At 38.7% G+C, this 27,714-nt stretch overlaps 2 protein-coding genes across 2 annotated transcripts; both read left to right on the top strand.

The window, feature by feature from the left end:
• Positions 1 to 11,761: 11,761 nt before the first annotated feature.
• On the top strand, positions 11,762 to 21,122 carry LOC117497688 (collagen alpha-2(VI) chain-like). Its single transcript, XM_034149689.1, has 11 exons — positions 11,762 to 11,766; positions 11,898 to 11,943; positions 12,109 to 12,162; positions 12,677 to 12,784; positions 14,540 to 14,593; positions 14,688 to 14,795; positions 16,388 to 16,438; positions 17,903 to 17,956; positions 18,058 to 18,111; positions 18,199 to 18,252; positions 21,060 to 21,122. Exons 1-11 carry the CDS (start codon positions 11,762 to 11,764, stop codon positions 21,120 to 21,122), a joined length of 651 nt encoding a protein of 216 aa, XP_034005580.1.
• LOC117497687 (collagen alpha-2(XI) chain-like) lies at positions 21,025 to 27,404 on the top strand. Its single transcript, XM_034149687.1, has 14 exons — positions 21,025 to 21,113; positions 21,200 to 21,253; positions 21,350 to 21,403; positions 22,575 to 22,628; positions 22,711 to 22,764; positions 23,677 to 23,730; positions 23,815 to 23,868; positions 24,076 to 24,093; positions 25,051 to 25,203; positions 25,729 to 25,876; positions 25,952 to 26,058; positions 26,219 to 26,293; positions 26,363 to 26,782; positions 27,225 to 27,404. Exons 2-14 carry the CDS (start codon positions 21,251 to 21,253, stop codon positions 27,375 to 27,377), a joined length of 1,347 nt encoding a protein of 448 aa, XP_034005578.1. The 5' UTR covers positions 21,025 to 21,113; positions 21,200 to 21,250; the 3' UTR covers positions 27,378 to 27,404.
• Positions 27,405 to 27,714: the final 310 nt, after the last annotated feature.

The raw sequence follows: 27,714 nt of genomic DNA, 5'->3' as shown, positions 1-27,714 counted from the left end.
CAAAAGGAAGGGTGACAGAAGGGGTGGGAGGAGGACGGGGGTGTGAGACAGTCTCACACAACTTCAAAGAGACTACCTTAACACTAGTTACAAACACTGATCAAAGGACAAACATCATAGGGCTAATTAGATTGACATCAAAGGCTTATAACACTCCGGTGTGATATCACACCTACATGTTACAACACCTCACCCCCTTACATCAAAGGACAGACATCAATGGGCTAATTAGATTAGACAACAAAGGGCAGACATCAAAGGCTAATTAGATTAGACAACAAAGGATCTACTACAAGGGGGAATATCACACCTACATGTTACAACACCTCACCCCCTTACATCAAAGGACAGACATCAATGGGCTAATTAGATTAGACAACAAAGGGCAGACATCAAAGGCTAATTAGATTAGACAACAAAGGATCTACTACAAGGGGGAATATCACACCTACATGTTACAACACCTCACCCCTCACATCAAAGGACATCACACCTATCTGTGATATCACACCTACATGTGATAACACCTCGAACAAAGGGGCTCATTAGCATATCAAAGGGGCTCATTCGCATAAGTAGTAGTAGGTGTGACCTGTCACAGCACCTGTCACTTGTTATGCATACTAATGTGATGAGAGTGGTATCATTATAACTACTTTTAAATATGGGAATATCTCGAATGAAACATCAAAGAGTTTTATTATGTGATATTTATTCCTGCCAAAGGGTCGGGAAGGTCGAGAGGGATTTTCTGGATTCCCAGGTCCCATTGTGAGTATGCATGAGAGGATATTAAGCTTTTTTTACATGCTAATCAGTGTGTTTAATCCATTAACTCTTGTTGTTTTTATATACGTTGCAGGGAGAGATGGGAAAATCTGGAGAGGGAGGACGTGAAGGAGAGCCTGGTATTAAGGTTCCTATGTGGCTGCATTTATTATTCTGTATTAATGAGACTACAGTGTCCTGCACAAACACAACATCTCTATTACTGATCACTTTTACACTACTTTAAGGGCTTTACTAACAGCTAAACATGGATTTGAAGCTGGTCAATAATTCTTTACAACAACATGTAAAGATTGTAGATTCTTCACGTACATTTTAATGACCTTAAAACTATTTCAATCAGGAGAGACTTATTCCGTAAGTTTGATAGTATATTTATTGCCCGAGGGGTAATATACATTTTGGAGATTAGACCCTGTGATGGATTTAGGGGGAGGAGAAGCCGACTAGGAAAATAATCTTCGCTGCTTTTGTAGCAGAAGTACAGTGCCACTTACAGGCCCGGCATATGTACTACAGCGTCTCTCTCTGTTGCGTGTGGACGGAAGACTTTTTTGATAACGATTTTGGTTAGTTTGCGTTATTGTCCTCGTGTGGCTGCAGCCTTAAACGTTTGCCGGGTGTGCTGTGATTGGCTTTTGGGGGATGAGACGGGACCGATTGGTTTAGCTGGGGGTATGACGCACCCTTGCTTATAGAAGGAAAGGCGAGTGAGTGACAGAGAATTGTGAACGAGAGCGTGGGAAATAGTCTTCCTGAAAGAACTTGCGCTGAGCTTCATTTATTTAGGTTTACGAAATGTACTTGGAAATAAATGGTGATACACTTTTACAAAATCCCCAAAACAACAATGGCACCATTATGAATTTACACAATGACATATCAATGATCAACAAGAATAAACAAAGGTATTTGTCAACACAGAAAGAACAAATATGGAGGAAATAAAGAAAAAAGTGCGTCTGACAAACATTTTTAAGAATGATTTTACTTTCCCATTTATAAGTCTTTTATTTCAGTCTATCCAAATAAATATGTTCATTAAATTCAGCATTGTATCCTTCAAATTGCTGCCAGTGTAATTGTTAATTGTTTTTATGTGTTACCTTTGTGTAGGGAAAGCTGGGCATCTCCGGAGCGAATGGACCAAAAGGCTCAAAGGTGAATTATATATTTGTATCGGTACCACTTTACAATAAGACTACCCTTATAAAGGATTCATGAAGGGTTTATAATTAGGTTATGAATTAGGTTGTAAACACTTTATTAATCATTAAGAACCATTTATAAACCAGTTCTAACATAGTTTTCATACATCAACACAGGCTCACTATTTGGCAAGATGACTAAGCCTTATATTGGCTACTTAGCTTACTTCGTCTTCTTCATCAACACAGGCTCACTATTTGGCAAGATGACTAAGCCTTATATTGGCTACTTAGCTTACTTCGTCTTCTTCATCAACACAGGCTCACTATTTGGCAAGATGACTAAGCCTTATATTGGCTACCTAACTGACTTCGTTTTCTTCATCAGCCAGCATCCTTGGTATCTGTTGCTCACCGAGTTGATTCTCCCCCATCCATCTTGATGTTTCTTGGCATCTCTTTATGACCATTTATGAGTTACTAACATTTATAAGGGCCAAGGGGGAGCCTTATTGTAAAGTGTAAAACACATTCCCATTTATTAATGAGTTACTACCATTTCTAATAAGGCTTAGCAGTACAGATAAATGTGGGCTCACTATTTGGCAAGCAACCGGTCACAGTTGCCCTGTTTATCTCATGTCTTATAAAAGCTTATTAATGATTTATAAAGTGTTCACAACCTATTTAATAAATGAATTACAAACTATTCGTAAACCTTTTATACGGGTAGTCTTATTGTAAAGTGGTACCATTTTATTTTATATTAATAACATGTGAAGTAACCATATTTAAATCATTAGCCTTGTTCAGTATTTAAATACTTAGTTGTTAATAGTATTTTTGTATTTTTAATGTCATGTAACAGGTACATTTGGAATTGTATTAATTATTTGAAAATGTCTCACATAATCTTTGTCTCATTTCAGGGATTTCGTGGACATTTTGGAAACAGAGGACAGGACGGACCTCCTGGAGTTCTGGTAGGAACATAACAATATGTCATCAAACAATTATATTTCTGACTTCATTCAGTTATATACCATCTTATAGGGTTCATAAACTGCATGCTAATGTACATGGATAAACCTGTAGATGTGCCTGGCTAATTGGACTGTGCCATTCCCCTAAAACCTTGAGGGGTGTTTAAAGAGGCTATATCTAAGCCACCCATCTCTATGGCCCGTCCACACGGCAGCATCGCGTGCTTCAACGGAGACGCTTCCCATTCACTTTGAATGGGGTGACGTCATGCTTTGCCGAAGTGCATTGTGTCGCTTTGCCTCCGTTGCTCGCTTTGAAAATTGAGAAAAGTTCAACTTTTCAAGCGTCGGCGGAAGCGCCAGCCAATCAAATCATATGCCAGTACAAGCTCTAGCCAATCAAACGGCGTGCTTGTGTGTCCGGGGCGGGAGATTAATGTGATTGGTTGTTGGTCGCACGCTAGACACGCCCACCGGCAAGCTTCAACGCTGCCGTGTGGACGTACCGTAATGAGTCTTCTCTCCCCTGCACTCAACAATGGACTGGCCAGCATTGGTATTTAGTTAGATAGTTTTTGTTTAATAATTAATGCTAGATTCTAGATTGTATCTGCTTATATACAAAATAATCACCTTTTGTTCATCTTAATTGATTTTGTTACCCATCCTACAAACTGTATATATATTTTGGGTAAATAAAATCTGTATTTTTCAACCTTTAGCTGCGTTCCTAGTTTTTGCGTACCCTGGTCCTTTACAATGACATACTGTAAGTCCCTCTACTAAATTCAAAGTTTGTCAGACTTTTTTTTTCCAAATCAATGTTTTTGCAGTGGGGTTCATGGAGTGTTGTAGGCATAATGAGCTCAGAGCTAAAAGTTAAGATTAAGTTAATTGGTTAAATGGTAATATGACTGTTAAATTATGTGAGTGCCTTGCCATGTCCGCTCTTAAAATGCGTGTCGAAAAATTCATTTAAGTTAGAGCAGGGGTGTCAAACTCAAGGCCCGGGGGCCAAATCCGGCCCGCAACTTCATTTTTCTGTGGCCCCGCAAGAGCTTGCAAAGAATATAATACGTTTATTATACGGTTGCATACTGATTTACAGAAGCAGGTTGCCCATAAACTACATGTCCCACAATGCATCTAGTTGTGTGACATGCGCACTGAAGAGACTTGCAATTATTTGCCCTGGACTTCTGCTTTCAGACGTAGTTAATTACTAAGTTATTACCCTATCTGATAAGAATCCAATTCAGAGGCAATAATGTAATATAATACATTTATATATGTATATTTATATAGTTACAACCGGCCCTTTGAGTGCAACCATAATGCTAATGTGGCCCGCGATGAAATTGAGTTTGACACCCCTGAGTTAGAAGAATTATAGGAAGAGAAAAGCGATGTATTTGACACCTGATGAGACAGAGATAGGAATAGTTTTTTTGGCTGCAAATTAAGAAAAGTTTGCGACTTGTTCTATCGATTATGTTTTTTAATTTTGCGTGTCAGTTGGAGAGTCAAAATCTTCTTTCAATTAAGACCAAAAGTGGTTAAGGTGGTGTCTTCAACCTCCATTCAAAAGTGGTTTATTGTAAGGTTTGAAAGCACAGAATAATCCAAACAGTTGCAATACTACTTGATATTTGGTTCATACATGTGATAATACATATTCTTCCTATCAGGGAAGCATCGGTGCAGATGGACTGAGCGGAGACACTGGACCTCCAGGACCAAGAGTGAGTAAACCACTTTATAATTAACTCTGAACAAGTAAATAAGCTCGCTTTGAAGTGTCTCAAATGCTTAAATTATACTCTAATCAATATATTTTCCACAGGGGTCACCTGGGAAGACAGGAGATCCTGGCCTTCAAGGACCTGTAGGGAACAATGTGAGTGTTCATTTTGATTTGATTTGATTTGATTTATTTCTAACGTGTAAAACAATAATACAAATAGTAATAATTAAATAAAACGAGAAGTATGATACTGTACAAACTTAAGCAGTATCAAATTGATAAACAAACATATTATTGACTTACAAATTATATATAAACAAATGATCTGCCTAATTACACATCTGAAAAGTGGCGGGAAGAAGTTTACACTTATTTAATAAACATTTCTTTTTTTCTTTTAACAAGATGTACATCTAAATGAATGTCTATATACAATAACAGGGTGTCCGCGGGGTCTTAAAAAGTATTAAAAGTTGATAAATCAATTTAGCGAAAATGAAGGCTATTAAAAAGTATTAAAAAGTATTAAACGGCATTTTCCATTACATTATTTTCGGTATTACATTATGCAGCTTGTTTTCAATAAGTATATAAATTGTCCAAAGAGGTTGTATTCTACAGTTTGCCTGAATGTAATCATTGCGTAGGTGTGTAGTGTGATTCTGTGTAGTTTATTTATGGCATCCCGTTGGATTTGACGTCATCTGAACAGGACATCGCACGCTCACTGCTTGATAGCGCGCGAAGGTCCGTTTACGCCAGTTGCTAAACAACATCGTTATGGGGAAATGCAAGTCTGCGTCCAAATGGTTGGAAGATAAGGAGGAAGGACAATCAATACTGTATATAGTCAATGTGAGGTAAAGTGTGTCGCCAATGTAACCGGTTAAAACTCCAACTGGCGATGAGGTCTTAAAATGTATGGAAAGGGTCTTAAAAGGTCTTAAAAGGTCTTACATTTGACTTCAGGATTCCTGCTCATACAGATGGAGCATCTTATTTCAGACAGTTTGAAACGCGAGGGTCGTGATTGGCTCGTGCACAGTCCGTGATCGGCCCGTGATCGGTTCGTGATGAAGAGCCGGCCCCCAGTCTGACTTGATACCGCCCCCGTGATACATATATTTAATTATTGTGAAGCCAGCTGCAATGGATCATTGATCCACCAGGGGGTGCAGTGGGGTTCCACACTGGAGCTCATGTGAAATCAACTTCGATACAGTAAGCTGGATGTACAGTATGTCTGGTACTAATGTATAGCAGATCTTTGTTAAGATCCATATGTCACGGATAGGATCATAGTCTGTGCTAAATAAGACATGTAATCATTTACAAAACATCACCATGTTGTTATTTAACAAAATAATGTTGTTTAGTCGAAAAAAACGAACAAAAGGAAATGCAGCCGGCTCTCCCGATTTTTAATCCTAATTTAATCATCATCTTCACCACGATCATTTATGTTTATGTTCGCCGAATTGACATGAAATCACTGACAAATATGAATATTCTGTATTCAACTTCATTAAAACGATCAGGACCCTGGGTGTTATTTTTCCCCACAATGAGAAATAGTCAGAAAAGCAGAAAAAGAACACTCAAACCGAGAGATGAGTTATTATTACAACGTGACTTCACTATTATTTAACAACTGTTATTGGGTTCTTTTATTTGGGGTTAAGTATAGGTGAATTGCACTAATGTGGGAAAGATCGTGATGTCTCCTCCGATCTGCTTTCTGATCTTCGTTCTCCCGCTGTGTAGATTGGGGGACCGCCGTCCTCTGTCTTCAATGTTCGACATCGCGTGAAACAGAGGATTTCGACATTCTGTATTCCTTGCTTACTTCCTTAAACCTTTTCTCCTCCTTATCTCTTTCATGACTTTTTATTTAATGCTTTATAACAGCTGTAATAGTTAGTTTAGAAATCCTAGAAACACTTTTACGGCAGCTCTCATTTACGGTAACTCCTTCTGACGTCATAGCTACCCACGCATAATATATAAACAAAGTCTTGGCTTTCAGAATATGAAACTTTTATTTCCAAAATCACACGATAAATACATTTGTGAAGCTTGTAAAGGGAAGATGACAGGCACCTCTCACTCGCAATCTGCTCCTCCGCAGCGCCGCCCACCTCCCTCCGGCTGAAATTATGAATCTGTTACAGTTTGTTTTCATCTGATTTCAAATAAACAAAGTCTTGGCTTTCAGAATATTAAACTTGTTTCGGCAAATTTAGATGATAAATACAACTATGAAGCTTGTAACGGCATAATTACTTAAGCGGAGAACGGAGTAATTTAACGTTACAGCAGGCATAAAAACAGCCGGTGTTTATTTTATTATTATATATAGTTGTTATTCATTTGTTTTAAAGCTCAATAAGGAAGATTTAAACTTCCACACACGTTGACCGGCGAAAAACTCTGCCCGGTTCCCTCGGCCCCCACCACGTTGAATAAACAGAAGGCTGCTTTTGTGGAGGAAGTTACAGCGCTACGTACAGGCTCGGCATATGTACTGCAGCTTTTTCCAGCGGTATCCATAAATCTCTTAATTTTGACCTCAAAGTGCACCAGATTGATGCATTTAACTTCAATATAAAGAAAAACATCTTCTGTTGTAACAACAATAACATTATAAATAATAACATAGCTGAACATGGTATTGCACATTTAGCTTTCAGTGTTACTGACCTGAGATGTTTTTATTACATGAATTAAGGTGACTGAGGCTTTTTAACATAGACTTTTCCAATGTCTGAGATGATAAATACAACTATGAAGCTTGTAACGGCATAATTACAAGCGGAGAACGGAGTAATTTAACGTTACAGCAGGCATAACAACAGCCGGTGTTTATTTTATTATTATATATAGTCGTTATTCATTTGTTTTAAAGCTCAATAAGGAAGATTTAAGGTATCCATAAATCTCTTAATTTTGACCTCAAAGTGCACCAGATTCAATATAAAGAAAAACATCTTCTGTTGTAACAACAATAACATTATAAATAGTAACATAGCTGAACATGGTATTGCACATTTAGCTTTTAGCTTTCAGTGTTACTGACCTGAGATGTTTTTATTACATGAATTAAGGTGACTGAGGCTTTTTAACATAGACTTTTTAACATAGACTTTTCAGTGTCCCACATACCCACATACCGTTCACCATCCCCCACCCCCCTACTGTATGTTGATTTTTGACTTTGTTTGCCTACATGTAAATGGGTGGCATTTAGTACCTACCCCCCTCTGAGTGAATACCTGTTGTACCTGTCCGGGGCTAAGCCCATAGGACGATGCTCTGATGTCATCACCCTCGCACATTTGTCATATGTTTACAAAAAACGATGTTAACACTTTCTCGTTCTTAATATATGCTATATTTAGGGTCGATATGTGTTGAATTTACTTTAAAATAGCAGATCACTGTGACCGGATATAGTTTTTTCGGCTTAGTGAATGTGTGTCTCTTCCTCCGCGGCTCCTCCGTGCAGAGAGTTTGCAGCGGTGTGTGTCAGCAACGTGCAGTCAGGGGAGGCACGGATTGGCCGTCGGGAGAGTCGGGACAGATTCATAGGCCAGCTGTGAGTTCTGGAGAATCACAGAACGGCCGGACGCCAACGGCCCGGTTCGCTTCCGTCCGACAACACCCCCCCCCCCCCCCCCCCCCCATTGACAATTCACGAGCGTCTAACTCTCCCCCCCCCCCCCCCCCCCCCCCCGTCGCACCTTCTAACAGAGCCCCCCCACATATCAAATCCCAATTTAACCCCTGGCCTCTGGAGCTGAAATGAAAGAGTTTTAAAAATGTTTACGTTTTGGTACGTTTTTAGGGAAATGTTGTAATATTGCAACGTTGGCCTTAGGTGGGAGCAGAATTTCTGTATTTCTACTCACATTGTCTGAATAAATATATTGAACAACTAAGGGTTAATTTGCAGGATTGATTGCTTACTTAGCCCTATATCAGTATATAGCATGAATAATAATCACACATCACTCATATTTGTTATGAATAATCATTTATCATTTATTAAATAGTAAGTCGCTTTGGATAAAAGCGTCAGCTAAATGCAATTTATGAAAGCCTCACTCAGGATTTTTTTACCAAGTGTTTTTATTGCTCTTGGGGCATTAAAAACAAGATTTGAATTTTTGTTTTTTATATAATATCTGCATTTTCTCTTGTGAAAAACTAAGTCTTAGTTTGGCCATAGTTATTTAATATATAAAGACTATATATTATTGAATTACAAGATTAGATATACTTCATTTGATCTAAAATATTGATGTGTTCAAATGCTCTTCTAAACAAAACTGAAAGTCCATGAAAAGTTGTCTTCCTGTTTTTGTGAAGGAAGCGCCATCTCCTGGTTAAATCCTGAAATTGAAAATCTGGCAACGCCCTCTTGGAAAATAGTGGGAGGGCTTAACATTCCCAGACACTGATCTTTGGCAGGTCTTAGGCAGGTAACTGGCAGGTAGTAGGCAGGAAGCAGTAAGCTGGAGTCTGAAATAAGATGCTCCATCTGTACCTTGGATATACATTTACAATTATAAATAGATTATATCATTGTTACTACAATATATATATATATATATATATATATATATATATATATATATTATTCTTTTACGTTGTATGTCATATTTGATAAGACAAATATGACTGACTATCTTTTTACATCCACCATCCAAAATACATTTGTTATTAATTATCTTTTTTTACTCGTATTTAATGAAAACAGAAACAGAGCGCATTTCTGTTGAATGTAAATGAGATCAGTTGCATGTTAGCATTAAGGATACAGTTGTTTATGCACTCACATGTAGTTCCATTGCCAAAACACATGGATGGATTACTGAACGGCCTTAAGGCCAAAGAGCCCAAAGCATCAGTCTGTCCTTCACCTGCAAAATGTGCCGGGAGAGATGCAACATGACCGAAAAGAAGCACAAATTATCTACAAATAACTGCAAAGCAACTTCAAACTAATATAATAAGGACAAATGGGAAAAAGAACCACAAAGAGAGACAAAAAAGTCACAACATGAGCAGAAAGAAACACAACATATTGGCCAAAGATACACAAAAAGATTATAAGAGATACAAGATAACTGCAAACATTCACAAAACAACTACAAAGCAACAGAATATATAGAAGGGGAAAACAGCTTCCAAGAGACACACTGATCACAAAGTGTGTTTGTCTCGTTGCTCCTACGAAGGAAACATGGTGTAGTTTATTCCATTTTGTCTCATAATCCTCCCATGGCTGTTCAAACCACATAAACTGTATCTCAGTATCCCATAGTGTGCAGTTCTGTTGAAATATCTTGATTTAATTAACTGGAATTGTTGTTCATCGACAGGGAGAAACTGGCAGCAGAGGAACGAAGGGGACAGCGGGAAAGACAGGAGGGAGAGTGAGTTTTTTATTGTACATTTATTTAACCAAATTAAATCTCCTTGTGTTACGACATCAGTATCTGGACTTCTTTTCTCTAGGGGGTGAAAGGTAAAGACGGACCAGCAGGGCTTCCAGGAAGTGAAGGCTTAAAGGTATCTGTTATTTAAACAACATATGTTTTGATCAGATTACACGACAGTCAGTAAAATAAACGTCCTCATGTGTTTACTTGTTAACTCAGTATTGTTGACCTTTTTAAAGAACATTTTAAATATCCAGAATTGTCTACATTGTTGATATTGTTTATAGTGATTGATATACTATTTTTATTTTAATGTTGACACTGGTCCTGTAACAAAATCTATCTGTCTATCTGTCTAACATTTTAATGTGGATGTCCACCTTGTTTTTTTGTAACTAAGGGTAAAGGCAAGGCGGGACCGATGGGGAAACCAGGCCGCCCTGTAAGTGAATTATTTTGATCTATATTATTCTTATGAGTCTGGTTATGAAGTACAAATATAAATATATTTTTTTTTTTTCTGCTCAGGGTGAGACGGGCATGTCTGGACCTCGAGGATACGGAGGACCTGATGTAAGATTATTTCACTTATTCCTTTTTTAACAAAACCATCCAGTGCTTTATTACTGTTTTACAAGTGAAACATTATCCTAAAAAACACGTCTCCTTAAATGTGATTGACTTTTATACAATTTTTGAAAGATATAACATAACCCTACTTAACCCAAATATGTATATATTTTCATTTTCATTCATTTCTTATTTTAAAGTTACTTAACTATATATATAAAAAATGTGTATCTTTAATTGTATTCTTCTCTAATCTGTGTGAATCTGTGCTGTCCTGTTTTCATTCTTACCCTGTTGCTGTTTGAACTACTGAATACAGGTCCATCTTATCTTATCTTAACATTTTCAGAAGGTTTTCATCTTTATTCCTGAATATATATATCTTTTTTTTCTCCAGGGTGTCCAGGGTAACATTGGACCATGGGGGGAGGTTGGACCCCGTGGATCCTCTGGTGATCGGGGGCCACGAGCTCCAGTTGGCCTGCCTGGAGTTACCGGTTACCCAGTACGTTCAGTTACTTACTATACTTACTTTTTATACTGGAAGTCAATGGTTTTCTGAATGTGTTTTTGGTTGTTATCCTGAAATAAGGTCTGTGGTTAACACAAGCTGAAGAGATTTTAATTCTACGACATAAAATAGGTCAGTAAATACCCCACTGGTGCTAACAAGTGTCTAAAAGAGACGACTAAACGCCATCACGCCCAGCATTAGCCGCCTTTAGCTTAGCGGTGGTGACGTGAAGTCATGTGACCGTGCTGTAGTTCTTTTATAGCCCAACATTAGCCTCCTTTAGCTTAGCGATGATGACATGAAGTCATGTGACCGTGCTGTAGTTCCTTTATAGCCCAACGTTAGCCTCCTTTAGCTTAGCGGTGGTGACTTGAAGTCCTGTGACCGTGCTGTAGTTCCTTTATAGCCCAACATTAGCCACCTTTAGCTTAGCGGTGGTGACGTGAAGTCACTGTAACTGTTTCTTCCCTTTCTCAACATTTAGGGTAAAGATGGGCCTCAGGGACGAGCTGGATCTTTAGGTGTCAAAGGAAACAAGGTAAAGCTTTTCTTACTCAGCCTCTCCTAACATGCTGTAAACAATAGTAACCAGGGTTGGGAGGGTGACTTAAATTGAGTTAAAATAACTAGTTCTAAAATGTAACTTTCGATCAAAAACACTTAATGAAATGATTAATCTCTCTCTTGTTTCTGTCACTGTTTCAGGGATCTGAAGGAGTTTTGGGGACGGAGGGAGTTGCTGGTCTCGATGGTGAGGAGGTAGATTGATGAAACTGTGTTTGTTACAGATTTGATTTCATTTAACTGAACTTAAAAGCACTCAAACATCTTAATTATCTAAAAACACAGGATGTAAGGCCTTTCCTTTCTGGTAATAACGTGCATTAGTAACCAGGTGTTTTTCTATTGTGTTCAGGGTCCAATGGGAATAAAGGGACCTGTGGGGCCTTCTGGACTAAAAGGCTTTTCTGTGAGTAAATGGGTTGTTTTTTACTTTCAAAACAACCTCAGAAATGTGAAAATGATGCATGCTATTACACAGAAAAATAAAACAATTCAGCCCTTTATATTCTGTCCTTTCAGCAGCGACACCTGTGTTTTAATTTCTAACGAGAAGGTCAGAGAAGCTTCAGGTGTTTCAGGATTTAATAAAATATGTCACACAGAGATTAACATATTTTAATCTCTGTATGTAGAAGGAATATTACTTTAGATAACTACAATAACTGGATTTAAACTCAGTTTGTTCTCCACATTTGGACTTTTTATTATATTTTTGATGGTAGAAACAGAGCGTTAAATACTGCTGAGGGGTTTCCTTTCCTTCTGTTGTCCACATGCTGGTATTTAGACAGTCATTATGGGATGCATTGCATTACATTAATGCACACAATGTAAACAATTATCTTGTTTTTCATTCCTACGATTTCAATCATATTCAATGTAAATACTGCTATATTTTCTTAAACGTTGCTTTATTTCAGGGGGATAAGGGAAACACTGGACCTCCTGGACAGAAAGGGCCAAAGGGAGATGAAGGTGAAAGAGGCAACCGAGGGCCACAGCGAGGAAAAGGGCCCCCAGGGAAACAGGTGGAGAATGACTTATTATTATTTTTTAATTGTGAACTCCAGTTAGGGTTGTTGTGGCAGCCATTTCGGCCAAATTCCAAACCACACCCTACCCACTCCCCTTCAGTGATGGAGTGAACTCCGTCTGTAGTCTCACTCGCAGCTGAACTCCCCTCGCTCTGGCAGAAACAGGAAATGCCGTAACTTTTCGTAACAACGGTTTCAAAGCAGCATCTCTGTATACAAAATAATATTCAAAATAAAATAAAAATCTTTAATGGTGTTTCTTTTTTTTAAAACAGCTGCGTGGTTTTTGCAACAGTCCCTGCAAATATACACAACTTTATAATAAAATGCACACATGTACCGTTTTCTAGACTAAACATGGGGATGTGTAATCCCACTGGGTTCTGTTCAGAGCAGTTTGCAGGCTGGTAGGAGTGGCCTTTTGCAATTGTAATGGCATGAATATTGGCCCTGTGAAGACCTCAGAGTGTTCTAAAGAATTCAGACTTACACATTATACATTTCTTTAAAACATGTTATTCATTCTTCATCTGCCAATCAGCTTGTTTCTGCCTCAGTGTGAGTAGGACCAAGATTCCTCTCAACGAAAACACACCTGTTTGCAGCAGAAAGTCCCGGATGGCAGCGAAAGCAATTCCCCAGTACACTATCCCAGTATCTCACCTTAACAAAATTGCTCTAATATATCTAAAAATATCTACCCCAAATTGCCATTAAATTCTATTTAAGTATAATTTTTTACCTCCTTACGTCCTGACCATAACCCCCAAATATTCATTACATTTTAAAGAATTTGAACTCTTTAAATCCAGTTGGTTTACATAATGCCAGTGTTTTTATGATTAAAAATAAAACGATTAAACTAATTATTTTCTGTATGCTAGAGGGATTTCTTTACACAGTGTGTCATATGTCGATGAGAGGGAACAACTCTCATTAAATGCATTTATTTGTTATGCAGGAAACCAGGAAACTAGCCTGTATTTCTTCAAAAGGTCAAACGAAAAATGACTATCTGGTTGGAAATAATACCAGTATAATCTGGAAGCCAGTAAGTGTGGTTTTAATGGGGAAGTTTTTGACCTTAAAGGTAGGGTACGTAAGTTTGAGAAACCGGCTCGAGATACACTTTTTGTTATATTCCATGGAATGCTCTTAACATCCCGATAGCAATGAATATCTTAAGTGCTTTGACAAAAAATCCATAAAGAAATGTCATCTGTGGAAGCCGTAGTACTGTAAAAAGCATGACCAATCATCTGAGCCGGCCCGGCTAAAATAACTGGATGGCCTACCTGCCTGTCAGCCTTCCATCTGTGCACAAACTTATCTCGTGCCCTCATTGGTCATGTGCGCGTTCGTGTGTGTTGGAGGAGGGGCTCTGTAAGGAAGTGGCAGATTTTCTCCGGTTGTGTATTTTCAAATTCTAGCGCACTCGAGCTGGTTTCTCCAAAATTACCTACCCCACCTTTAAGTGGAGAAAAATTGCCAATTCAAATTGCCATCAAATAATATTTAAGTATTATTTTTGACCTCCTTACCAGAACCACCAAATATTCATTCAATTTTAAAGAATTTGAACCTCAGTTAAATGAATGCACCAGCTCTTACAATGGTCTGGCTTTCTGCATGTTTCTTCTACTTCAGCATTTGTATCTTTATGGTTAATTGCACTTATTGGAAGTGGATAAAAGTGTCAGCTAAATGTAATTGAATTGAAGCCATAAAAACTGTCACCCTCTTTTTCAGGGATCTCTGGGAATACTTGGGGTCAGTGGAAGAGCCGGAGTGTCGGGGCTGAAGGTCAGAAACTAAGAAATGTTGGATTAATCAGAGAAACTAAAGTCTGCCAGGTTTGGTTTGTAGCTTCTGAAATGTGTGATGATGTGTCTCTCAGGGTGAGCTCGGGACCAGAGGTTCTTCAGGGAGACCCGGACAGTTCGGACCGGGAGGAAACACGGGGTCATCGGGGGTCAAAGGCCAGAAGGGGCTCCGGGGACACAATGTTAGTAATACCGTTTCATTATTTCAGTGTCAATGAGATGCAAAACAGAGGTGGGAAGTAGTGGAGTACAAATACTTTGTTACTGTACTTAAGTACATGTTTCTGGTATCAGTACTTTACTCCACTACTTATTTTTCTGACGACTTTTTACTTTTACTTCTTACATTTTGAACCCAAATACCTGTACTTTCTACTTCTTACATTTTGAACACAAATACCTGTACTTTCTACTTCTTACATGTTGAACACAAATACCTGTACTTTCTACTTCTTACATGTTGAACACAAATACCTGTACTTTCTACTTCTTACATGTTGAACACAAATACCTGTACTTTCTACTTCTTACATTTTGAACACAAATACCTGTACTTTCTACTTCTTACATGTTGAACACAAATACCTGTACTTTCTACTTCTTACATGTTGAACACAAATACCTGTACTTTCTACTTCTTACATGTTGAACCCAAATACCTGTACTTTCTACTTCTTACATGTTGAACACAAATACCTGTACTTTCTACTTCTTACATGTTGAACACAAATACCTGTACTTTCTACTTCTTACATGTTGAACACAAATACCTGTACTTTCTACTTCTTACATTTTCCAAACAGGCTGGTTACTTTAGTTTGAATGTGTTATTACATGGCTTAGTTGAATACTCGATTCTGACAGACATAGACATCAAACGGCGACACATATTCAGTTGCCAGTGACTGTGGCATTCGGGCAGGGATATCTAGATACTTCCCAAGGTTTGACAAAATGAATTGTGCTACTTTTAAAGCAAGCAACGATGTTTTCAAATCTGTAATCAAAAAGCAAAACGCTATCTAAGCACTTCCTGCCGTTGCTACGTTGTTCAAACAGTATCAACGGACTATTTTTCTTAGCGGATGCATGTCATTTTAAATCAATACAACCATTTTTTAAAACAATAATACTCTTTTTTAAATCAATAAAAACATTTTCTATATCTATAAAAGCATTTCAATTAATATTGGGAGTCATGTCGTTACTTTGTTGAGAATGTGGCCGTGTAATAAGCGGGATAATGTGCTTCGCGTCGGGTTCCCTGATCCGCCTGTCGGGTGTTCTTTTACCCATAATGACCGCCTCGCTGCACATTATCCCTTACATATTATCTATCCATCTAATGTTTGGAGAAAGCGTGTCTTTTCTCAGTTACAAATGACATGTGGTTACTAAAAGGTTTTTTCTATATTTAGTGATTCAGATAATGTCTTTGAAGAGATAGACCTGCTCAAATGTGTACACATGTAGACCTGGCATGATTACCTAACTAATATCTATTTTTCAACTTTTTTCATAATCCATTAAGCGTTGAATGGCAAATAAATAGCAGAAAATGCTGTTTTCAGCCTTTTAATTATGAAGATTTCCCTATTTGATCTGTTTCATAATTATATTAAAGTGAATATCTTTGGGAGTTGGACTGACAGACAAGACTTAGACAACTTGGGACTTTTCTTGACATTTTATAAACCATTAATGAATCTATAAAATAAGTGTAAGTTAACATCTTGCTGTTTCAATAATGTATTTTTACACCTTCTCATTGCAGGGTCCACCTGGCAGATTAGGCCCCCCTGGAAGAATTGGACCATCGACACCAGTACGTTTTAATAGACTTAATGTGGAATTAGCATATATATCACAACATTTAAGATAGAAACTTTGCACGCATTATAAAATGAATGTTGTTTGATATGATATGAAGTTTTAACCTATAGTTACATCCAACCAGTTCATGTGCATGCTCCGTTATGAAAGCTTCTACCACTGGATGGCAGCGAAAGCAAGACGAAGCTGCTCTAATATATCTAAAAACATCTACCCCAAAGTGCTATGAAATTATATTTAAGTATTCTTTTTTACTTCCTTACGTCCTGACCATAAGCCCCAAATATTCATTTAATTTTAAATAATTTTAACCCCAGTTAAACCCAGTTGTTTTACATGCAAGTGTTGTTATGATTAAAAAACACAATTAAAACGTATTATTTTCTGTATGTTAGAGGGATCTTTTTACACAGAGTGTGATATGTCAATGGTAGGGAACAACACTCATTAAATGCATGTATTTTTCGTGCAGGAAACCAGCAAAACAGCCTGTATTCCTACACACTTAGTGTAAATAATATCCTGCTATACATTGTGTTAACTGAACATCGGCCCTTCAATAGTGTTTTATTTGTCGGAGTTTTATAGATTTTTTATCTTCACGGTCAACTTGTATATTTTCTACTTTTTAATGCTGTTTTATTTCTATTTTGAGATGTTTTAAATGTTATCATTTGCTCCATGGGCAACCACATAATGGTTCTATGTGGTTGGAAATAATAAATGTATCATTAGGAAACTAGTAATTGTGGTTTTAATGGGGACATTTTTGACCTTAAGTGTCTTAGTATCTATATTCAGCCGGATCTCCCTCCCACCTGACATTCGGAATATTGAGGCCCAATTCCAAACCACGCCCTACACCCTACCCCTCCGTTTGCACGTTCGTGCGGAGGGTCCGCCACATTAAGTGCTGTTCCAAACCAACGAGTGTGGAGGGGAGTGGGTTATCAAGCCCTCAAACAGCGAGTCTGCATCACCTAACCTAACCCTGCTGCACTACCTGACCAGTCTCAACGCTGTGTGTGTCCGTCAGGAAACACGCTGTGTGTGTCCGTCAGGAAACACGCTGTGTGTGTCCGTCAGGAAACACGCTGTTTACAAACAGTTCCAGCAAACATCCACTGATAAATTGCGATGTGAACAACCTCATGATAACCTCATATTTTGTTTTACTTAGGATCATACCTGTGTTTAGTCATACCATTTTATTATAAAGTTGTGTATATTTACAGACTGTTGTTGTATCATCATTATTCTTATTATAACAGCTGATTTTAAACTTCCAAATTAAAATACCTAATTAACAAAGCCTAAAGGAATGAATTAAAAACGAAATTACAGATTGTGCATGAAACAGCTTTTCATTTAGACAAAACAAACACAACTTCAAAACCTGATCATGTTTTATATTTGTATTAAAACAATAATTTGACTAATTTCATGTGTCTTTCAGGGTTTGCCCGGCAACAGAGGAGCTGATGGAAAGAGTGGAAACCCTGGAGCAAAGGTTTAATACATTATTTAGTAACCCTAACAAAGTGAAATGTCTCAATCGATGTGAAGGAGTTCACTTTTATACACATTATGTTTCTCTGTTGTGTGTTTCAGGGCGGTCACGGTGAGACGGGGAGACTCGGTGTTCACGGCTTCAGAGGAGAAATGGTGGGTGTTTAATCTGATTAAGTGTATTTAATGAAGTGTATAAAGATGTGACCAAAGTGACGCCATGTCTACTTCTGTCCTCCTCAGGGCGTTAGAGGTCATAAAGGGGCAAAAGGAGAGCCTGGTACGAGAGGAAAAATGGTAAAATATATATATATTAACTCACAGCATTTGTAATGTAATCATTCAGTGTTATTATTATTATTTTTTGAATACTCTTTTTATTGTCATTTTTGTAAACATTCAGACATAACATACATACAACATACACCCGCATACGACGTACTCAAATGTGTGCAGAATAGTTACTGCGCATCTCTCCATGGGTGACAATAATCTCACTTTAATCAATTAAAGTGTGTGTGTGTGTGTGTGTGTGTGTGTGTGTGTGTGTGTGTGTGTGTGTGTGTGTGTGTGTGTGTGTGTGTGTGTGTGTGTGTGTGTGTGTGTGTGTGTGTGTGTGTGTGTGTGTGTGTGTGTGTGTGTTTTAGGGGACGTTGGGGAAGAGGGGGTTTGTTGGCTCTGCAGGAGCTAAAGGGTCATCTGGAGCTGCTGGTCCTCCAGGTGGGCCGGGGTCTGAAGGAGTTCAGGGGATAAAGGTGAGGGGAAATAGTTATATGGTTTTATTGAAAATAAATAATCTAATAAATAACATTTGTATATAATGGGGATAATGTGTTTATTAGGGGAAAAGAGCCCAATCTGGAAGGAAAGGAAACAGAGGAGCTGCCGGGAAAAAAGTGAGTAAAGTTTTTAATGAGTTGCTTTAATGATTATTATCATTTTCTAATTATTAATATATTTATTTACGAATTTTAAGATTTTCCGAAAAAAACAGATTTCCAGAAAAAGTCAGAATTCAGACATTTTGATAAAAAAAGTCAGAATTCTGAGATTTTTTTTCAAAGTCAGAATGTTTAGTTTTTCAGAAAAAAGTCAGAATTCTGTGATTTTCAAAAAAAAGTCCGCATTTTAAGATTTTAAGAAAACAAAAGGCATGTTTCCAAAACTGAGTGCATGTATGGACAAAGCAAGTTACAAATAAAAACGAAAATGATCCTGAAAGTGTTTTTTATTCCATTTAAAAAACATTAATATCACTATGACAACCCTGATCACTAATGTCTGATATATAAATGTTTAATTAAAGTCTGTATTAAGTGTCTTAACAGAGGCAATAATGCATGTAATGAATTCTGTTCTTCAGGGGGATGAAGGTCCACGAGGAAGACCAGGTTCTGCTGGAGCGCCTGGAAAAGCCGCAAGTATCCCTTTTGAGAAATAAAATAAACACATCCCTAAATCTATTGATTACCTGAAGAAATCTGCTCATTTCAACGGACACATGAACAACCGTGACACGTTGAAAACCCAAAACACATTCCTTACCCGTAAACAAACCAAAAAGTTCATTTATCTTTAAGTTTATTCAACAGGATTGCTGATAGATTGCACTTTTATCCAGTTATTTCAAATCCTGTTCATCAGTGTGTACAAGAGGGGCAAAAAGTGTCATTTAAAAAAGAATTGTATCTGTCAGCTTCTTTTGTATGACCAGCCAAATTAAAACATTAATTTATCTATTAAGGCTTTTTTGTTTGTGTTTAAAATATTTGTACACTGTACAAACATTCATTGTTTTGTTTACTAGAAGAAATACAGTAAGCCATGTAAAAAATAATGTTTCTTTTTATGATTGAGACTTATTACTAATAAATCTGAACCTACTAGAAAAAAGTCAGAATTTAGAGATTTTCAGAAGAAAATCAGGATTCTGCAATTTTGAGAAAAAAGTTAGGATTCTGATATTTTTAGAGTCAGGATTTTAAGATTTTCAGAAAAAAGTATGATTTTCAGAAAAAAGTATGATTTTCAGAAAAAAGTCAGAATCGAGATTTTCTGAAAAAGTATGATTTTTTTCATTTTCAAATTCATCATTTTACTTTTGATTTTCAAAAAAAGGCTGGATTTTAAGATTTTCAGAAAAAAGTATGATTTTCAGAAAAAAGTCAGAATTCTGAGATTTTCAGAAAAAAGTCAGAATTCTGAGATTTTCAGAAAAAAGTCAGAATTCTGAGATTTTCAGAAAAAAGTCAGAATTCTGAGATTTTCAGAAAAAGGCTGGATTTTAAGATTTTCAGAAAACATAAGGCGAGCTTTTATTAAATGAAAAGCTGGTACAACGTAAACAAATTGCAGGAGCAGGCGCAGAGGAACAAAAGGAAAAATAACAAACAAAACAAGAACAAACCGGGAACATTTTCAGAAAAAAGTCAGAATTTTAAGATTTTCTGAAAAAAACAGATTTTACTTCAGGATTCAGAACCAAACCACAGGAAAAACAACGAACTCACAGAGAACACAAGGGAAAGCAAGGTTGCAGTCGAACAGTCAGTTTAGCTTAGGAACCTTCCTAACGGAGTGAAATGACCCGGAAGTCCCTCAGTGGCAGCCATGATAAGTGCCGTTCCAATTCTCTAGACTCTAGATGATAGGAAAGGAGCTTTGAAACTTCCTTTATAACCTCCTTTAGCTTAGGAACCACTGGAGCTCCCTTTACGAAAGGAGAGGAGAAAATGCTGCCCCACAATGCCTTGCGGCCTCAACATTTACCGTCACACAACATTTACCGTCACACAACATTTACCGTCACACAACATTCGGCCGTTCACGGAAACAACTGATCGTGACCGAGAAATGATATCATGAAAGTTACGGTGCTTATTAAGCATTTTACAAATGAAAACACTGAGACAGGAAGTAAATATTGAAATGAGACAGGGGGTGAACGACTTTCAAGGTAAAACAGGAACCCGACAGAATGTGACAATCCCAAATGAAACAGAAAATAAACAGATCGTGACATGGAGTTGTATTTAAGCTCATAAAAAACTGAGAGTGAGGAATGTCTTGACGATTGTTTCCTCGTCTCTTGATCTTGTTTTCAGGGCCTCAGTGGTCTGGATGGGTTACTCGGGGTTGAAGGAAATCCTGGAGATCCAGTAGGTTAAAACAGTCCTTACTATAATAAATGTAGTCGTTGTATTGTTAATCTTTTTACTAAATGATGTTCTGTTCTTCCCCAAAGGGTGATGTAGGTTTCAGAGGAGCTCCTGCAACACCTGGCAGCCCTGGGAAAATGGTAAGCTCCAAAACACACATGGATGACGTGCAAACATTCACCATAAAACCGTATTTAGTGACATTAAATTCATCTCAAATGTGTTTAATGTTGTAGGGAAAACCTGGATCTCCTGGGGTCAGAGGAAGCAGTGGAGCACCAGGGTTTAAGGTACAACATTATTGTCTTTATAATCATTTTGTTATAATGAATTGAAATAGTCAAAATGATATGTTCATTGTGGACATGTGTATAGTTTGATGTACCCCTGCTGTGCAATAACACTGCCTATAAACATCTGTGGCAAGTAACTAAGTACTTATTTGAATGTATGTGATTGTCCCTTAATCTACAGTAATGTGTTAGATAGATAGATGGATAGATAGATAGATAGATAGATAGGTACTTTATTGATCCCTGCAGGTCTCCCTTGAAAAAGAGATCTATGATCTCAATAGGCGCGTTCACACCAAGTACTTTGCCGTATTTAGTGCCGGCACTCAGTGCCCCGGCACTTATTACCCCAGGGCAGATTGAGGGAAGATTACGCAAATGAGCCGCTGACGTCACTTCGTCTTCTTCTGCTTTGGGTTTACTGGCAGGCCGCAAACAACTTCACGGTGTATACTGCCACCCGGAGTCCCCGGCCGGAAGTCCCCGGAGTTGGGGACTGGCTTCAGTAGAAGCTGCTAGGACTCCCAGCAGCTTCTACTGAAGCCTTCCGAGTAAATCGCCAGAACGCCGATACCTCCTCATCTCCACCGCTCCGATGTTTTATTTTGTGTTGCCATAAGTTAGTCTCTCTGCGTTTGTGCACTGGGCGAATGCTAATGCTAATAATGCTAATGCCAGGATAATAAAATGGCGGCTCTACAAAACATTTCAGAGTTGTACGGGGCGTGGTTTGCAATTCGCCCAGAACAATCAGAACTGGGGCACTTTTTTCCCCCAGGAAAGTACCATCTCTCAGCAGGCACTAAAAATGGGAGTAAAAGTTCCCGAGATTAAGTGCTCTTTTTGGTGTGAACGCGACATAAGGGGTACTAACGGAACTAAACGCGAAAAGTACGGTGAAAAGTACTCCGGTGTGAACGCGGCTATTGGGACCAATCTGGTTAAATAAAGGTTTGAAATGAAATGAAATGAATCCCAATTTGGGAAATGTTTGCGTTGCAGAAATAAACAGTCCAAAATATTTCTGAAATAGAAATGAAATAGCATTACAAAGTTACAAAAAATATATATATACATGTGGAAATGCAATTTTCTAGTAACAAATATAATGCAGGCTATTATTTTCATTTATTGAAATATCCTACTGATGTCCTGTTCTGTGTTTCAGGGTAAATCTGGATTCAAAGGGAAACAAGGACCACCTGGACCAATGGGGCCAAAGGTATAGAAAACAGAATAATAATTAAAAAACAGCCATAAAATACTTAACATAACATCTGTAAACATCTGTATGATCTGCACAGGGTCTTCCAGGACTGAGAGGAGAGAAGGGAGAGTCTTCAATCTCTGGTCTGAAGGTAAAGTCCAACACTAATGCCACTTTCCCACCAAAGCGCTTACAGGGCCAGTTCGGAGCTGGTGCCCGATTACGCACCAGCTCTTCCTGTTTCCACCGCAGAGGGGCCAGTTCTTTGCCCCGAAAACGGGTTCTTAGCTGGCCCCACTCAACTGCCCTTCCAGAAACCAAGAACCAAATATGTCACGCTTACTTAAACGCTGATGTCAGGACGCAGCACCAGTTGGGCTCTGGGCGGTGGAAACACAACTGGGGCTAAAAAGAAGAACCTGTTCAGAACCAGAAAAGCACGGAGCTAGAACTGGAACTGGTTTACCTTTTAAGAAATGATCTTAATCCAAACAATCCTGATCACAATTTTCTGGTATATAAATGTTTAATTAAAATCTGTATTAAGTTGCAGAGTCTTAACCGGGGCAATAATGCATCTAATTTCAGTTCGGAGCTAGTGTCCGATTAAGCACCGGTTCTTCCTGTTTCCAAAGCAGTGGGGCAAGTTCTTGAACCCGAAAACCAGTTCTTAGCTGCTCGTCCAGAAACTAAGAACCAAATATGTCACGCTAACTTTAACGGTGATGTGATGACGAAGCACCAGTCGGTCTCTTGGCGGTGAAAACACACTGGGGATAAAAATAAGAACCGCTTCAGAACCAGAAGAAACGGAGCTAGAACTGGAACTGGTTTGGTGGGTAAGGGCTATAAGTGCACCACATTACGGGGTTTATTGGGAAAAATAAGTTTTATTTAACATCAAGATGGTTTATTTGTATTTATTTCCAATGATATACTTGACTCTTTGTTGTAAGAATATACTAATTGGACTGAATTTTACGATAAGCTCTGATCGGCTTGCAAAAATCAGACAAAACTACACTGTTGATCATTTTTTGCCCATTATCAACTTTATTTGCAGGGTCTCCCAGGTGAAATGGGAATATTTGGACCAGTCGGGCCATCTGGGCTAAAGGTTGGTTGAAATATTTGAAGATTAGAATAATTGACATTCCAAAAAATGCATAATTTCACCTGCTCACCACATTATACCTTCCAGGGGAATCCTGGTCTGCAGGGGCTGAAGGGTCGAATAGGCCATAAAGGAAAGCAGGTGAGTTGTTTTTACTTCTCTTTTCACAGTTTTTAGCAGTAATTTAATAATGAACGTACTTATTTTCACAGGGGAGAAGCCGGTCCTCGGGGTCCACACGGGCGTAAAGGCATCCTCGGACTCGCTGTGCGTTGCTTTGATATTCTGCTATTTGATAAAGTTATGAAACACTTCACTAAAGTAATTTCTGTTTTGTTTGTGTTACAGGGCCAGCTTGGGAAGAAGGTGAGACTTTTTAATGCCTCCATGCAAGCGTGATTTTGGGAAACGCACTGATTAACAAGACCTACAAAGTCATTTGGGTAAAAAAGTCAGAATTCTGATATTTTCAGAAAATAGTCAGAATTTAGAGCATTTCGGAAAAACGTCAGAATTATAGGAAAAAGTCCTAATTTGAGATTTGCAGAAAAAAATGAGATTTTTTGAAAAATTTCAGAATTTTTAGATTTTCAAGAAAAATTTCAGAATCTTCAAGAAAAATTTCAGAATTTTCAAGAAAAATTTCAGAATTTTGAGATTTTCAAGAAAAATTTCAGAATTTTGAGATTTTCAGCCAAAAATCTGAATTCAGATTTTTTGAGAAAGAAAGTCAGAATTGAGAAAAAAGTCAGAAAAAGTCAGCATTTTAAAAAAAGTCAGAATTTTGAGATTTCCATAAACAAATCTGAATTTTAGGAAAAAGTATTAAAAAAAATATATATATATAAACATCATATAAACAGCAAACTGACAATACTGTAATTTATGTTTTATGACTATGAAGGTTTAAGTATCGTCTTTGACTTCTTTGATCTCGTGTCCTGCATCCTGATTCCACAGTTTTCAAATGTTCAACAAAGAATTTTTTTTTAAAGCTCATTCAGTCAGCCTGAAATTATTCCAGTCTTTCATTATTTGCGGTTACCATGTGTGTGTGAATAGTGAGATTTGTTGAAATGCATTAGTCGTATCAAGACAGAGTCTGACTGTGTTTACAGGGAATGAAAGGAGTCAAAGGAGGGAGAGGACCAAAGGGAGTGAGAGGCAAGCCAGGACCTCCAGTAAGACTTTCACTCATCTAATCATCAGTTTAAAAAAAAGAAAGTTAACTGTAACATACTGTGAAGTTTGAAGAGGCATTTAAATTGTAATGCAGTGAAAAACAGCTTTATTGCCATGAGTTTCTCCCCCTTTTCCTCACAGGGGAAGCCAGGAGCACCAGGCCTCAAACGCAGGCCTTCACAAAGACGGGGTTCAAAGCCTGAGCTCAGACCGGGTCGTCAGAGACCCAAAACAGCACGCATTAAAAGACTAGAGAACGTGCCGCGGTTCAGACTAACACCGGCCCTCTTGAAGGTACAACAGACTGTGGGTAAAGTTTCCCTCCTGGACGCAATGTGAATATTCGCATCGCTCTAATCGCTAAGTTTCACCGCGGCTGTCAGCTGTGTTTACTCTCATCATTCAAACAAGACGCGCTAGACCAGGAGGCGGGGCTTATCTCCATGTAAATACTATGGTAGATACCAACTACAACAAAATGAACACATGTTACCGTGATGTAATTGTAATACACGTTTCAAAATGATGCCAGAATGACAACATACTGACACTGGTTTGTAAGAACCAATTAATGCTTTGACAAGCCTGCAGAAAAGACAGCAGGAGAAACATGTGTGTTTTCTGAATGGAGATTGGATCGATCAGGCTAAGCTAACGTTGTATCTGCTCCGTCCACACTCACAACAACATCCCACAGACACAGATAAAACATTGACTGTATCCGCCATGCCACAGACAGTTTGTGGTTTTGACTTTACATGTAATGTGAACGCACCATAAGTGTTCCTTCACATCTTCCCTTGACCCCATTAACCCCAGGGGTCCAGCCTGCTGTCCAGGAGATGGTCTGAGGAGGAAGAGGAGGAGGAAGAGGAGGAGGATTCGTTCAGCTGGCCTCAGGGAACCAAAGAGGATCCTGCCACCTCCTGCTACGAGCTGGGACTCATACACCCTCACCTGAGCGATGGTGAGCCTCTGAATACACTTCACTGTTTACTGAATGATTCTGAATGATGGTGCACTAAAGTGGATCATCTCTCAGGTTTCTTTTACATGGACCCAAACCAAGGCTGTCCGCACGACTCGGTGAGGGTTTTCTGTAACTTCACAGCAGGAGGAGCGACCTGCATCGAGCCTCTACCCTCACAGGTACACTCACTTACTCCTACATTGATATGTATCATTATTATAACTTGTAGTGGCGATTTTGTCCCTAAACTACAAATATCAAATTAAAAAAACTACACGAAATCAAACTGCAGCTAAGGCACCAGGTAGCCAATTGTAATTGTTAACCTCCTTTCTTTAGATCAAATTAAGTTGGAAATCAAAGAAGAAGAATGCACCTGTCCAATGGCTCAGTCAGCAGCACGCTGGGAACAAGGTAACACATTTTTAATTGATAGAAAAACTTTTGATGAATCTGAAAACTGACTCCTGTGTGTCTCTACAGTTTGAGTACTCCGGCCTGGATGTGGTCCAGCTGAGGTTCCTGCGGCTGCACAGCCTCTCGTCCTCACAGCTCCTGACGCTCCGCTGCTCAGAGAACAGCTCCAGATCTGCAGGAAACACATCGTCAATTGATCACCTGCTGGGAGACACATTGTCAGCTGATCACCTGCTGGGAGACACATTGTCAGCTGATCACCTGGTGGGAGACACATCGTCAGCTGATCACATGCTGGGAGACACATCGTCAGCTGATCACCTGGTGGGAGACACATCGTCAGCTGATCACCTGCTGGGAGACAAATCGTCAGCTGATCACCTGGTGGGAGACACATCGTCAGCTGATCACATACTTCACCTGCTGGGAGACTCCGGCACAGAAATCCCTTCCCACTTCACCAGCGTGTCCAGGAGAGGCTGTGAGGTCAGTATCCTGTTCACTGTTTAGTACATTATAATATATATTTTCAAGTTCTTTAAAGCTCACCTATTATGCAAAATCCACTTGTTCATGTTCACCAGCAACCAAGGTAACCCCCCCCCCCCCCCCCCCCCCCCCCCCCCCCCTTATCACCTGAATCTCCTCCTAGAGCACCATTGAGTTATTTTTAACCAAATCTCTCTCAGAGGGGCGTGGGGAGGGGCTCCTTATTTTCATCTAAAGTAACAGACAGAGAATCAGCACTTTTGAAACAGGGCTGAAACAGAGGGGATTATGGGTAATGCTGCAATGATCTGTTTGGTGTTTCAGCCAATCAGAGACAGGTTCTGGATATATCTGAGACCTGTAATATATTGATGAGAAAGAGCATAATAGGGGACCTTTAACTTCCCATCTCCTTCTCTCCTGTCTGATCCTACGTCAGGTGGAGGTGTCTGTGACGGTGCGGGGGGGAACGGAGCTGCATCGAGGTGACATGCAGCTACTTCCTGTCAGAGACATGGGGGTGGAGCCTACGGTGTGTTCTCCAACCGTCTCTGAAATCACCGCTGTGCTGGGACCCCTCTGCTTCTTGTGACCTGAGAGGTGTGTGTGTGTGTGTGTGTGTGTGTGTGTGTGTGTGTGTGTGTGTGTGTGTGTGTGTGTGTGTGTGTGTGTGTGTGTGTGTGTGTGTGTGTGTGTGTGTGTGTGTGTGTGTGTGTGTGTGTGTGTGTGTGTGATGGAATACTGTAAATATCTCATTTATATGGAAAGCAGGGACATATGGTCTAGATATTTTCTCACGGCTGTTTTTGTGTATATTTATTGAATCTGAAGGAATGGAGAATTATCTTCACTGTTATTAAATATGTGTTAATGAGTAATTGTATTACTTTAAACAGACTTGACGTAGAGTATTTATATCATAACTAGTG

Source organism: Trematomus bernacchii, unplaced genomic scaffold (genome assembly GCF_902827165.1).
Source record: "Trematomus bernacchii unplaced genomic scaffold, fTreBer1.1, whole genome shotgun sequence".
Taxonomy (NCBI): Eukaryota; Metazoa; Chordata; class Actinopteri; order Perciformes; family Nototheniidae; genus Trematomus; species Trematomus bernacchii.
Note: the sequence above shows the minus strand (reverse complement) of the source record. Positions and strands in the feature narration are given on the sequence as shown.

Bases quoted from the DNA above. Each gene is read 5' to 3' on its own strand.
- LOC117497687 (XM_034149687.1), top strand. The intron at 22,629-22,710 runs GTATAGAAAACA...TGATCTGCACAG, and splicing joins CTGGACCAATGGGGCCAAAG to GGTCTTCCAGGACTGAGAGG. The intron at 25,877-25,951 runs GTGAGCCTCTGA...ATCATCTCTCAG, and splicing joins ACACCCTCACCTGAGCGATG to GTTTCTTTTACATGGACCCA.
- LOC117497688 (XM_034149689.1), top strand. The intron at 12,785-14,539 runs GTGGAGAATGAC...CCTCTTTTTCAG, and splicing joins AAGGGCCCCCAGGGAAACAG to GGATCTCTGGGAATACTTGG. The intron at 16,439-17,902 runs GTACGTTTTAAT...TGTGTCTTTCAG, and splicing joins GAATTGGACCATCGACACCA to GGTTTGCCCGGCAACAGAGG.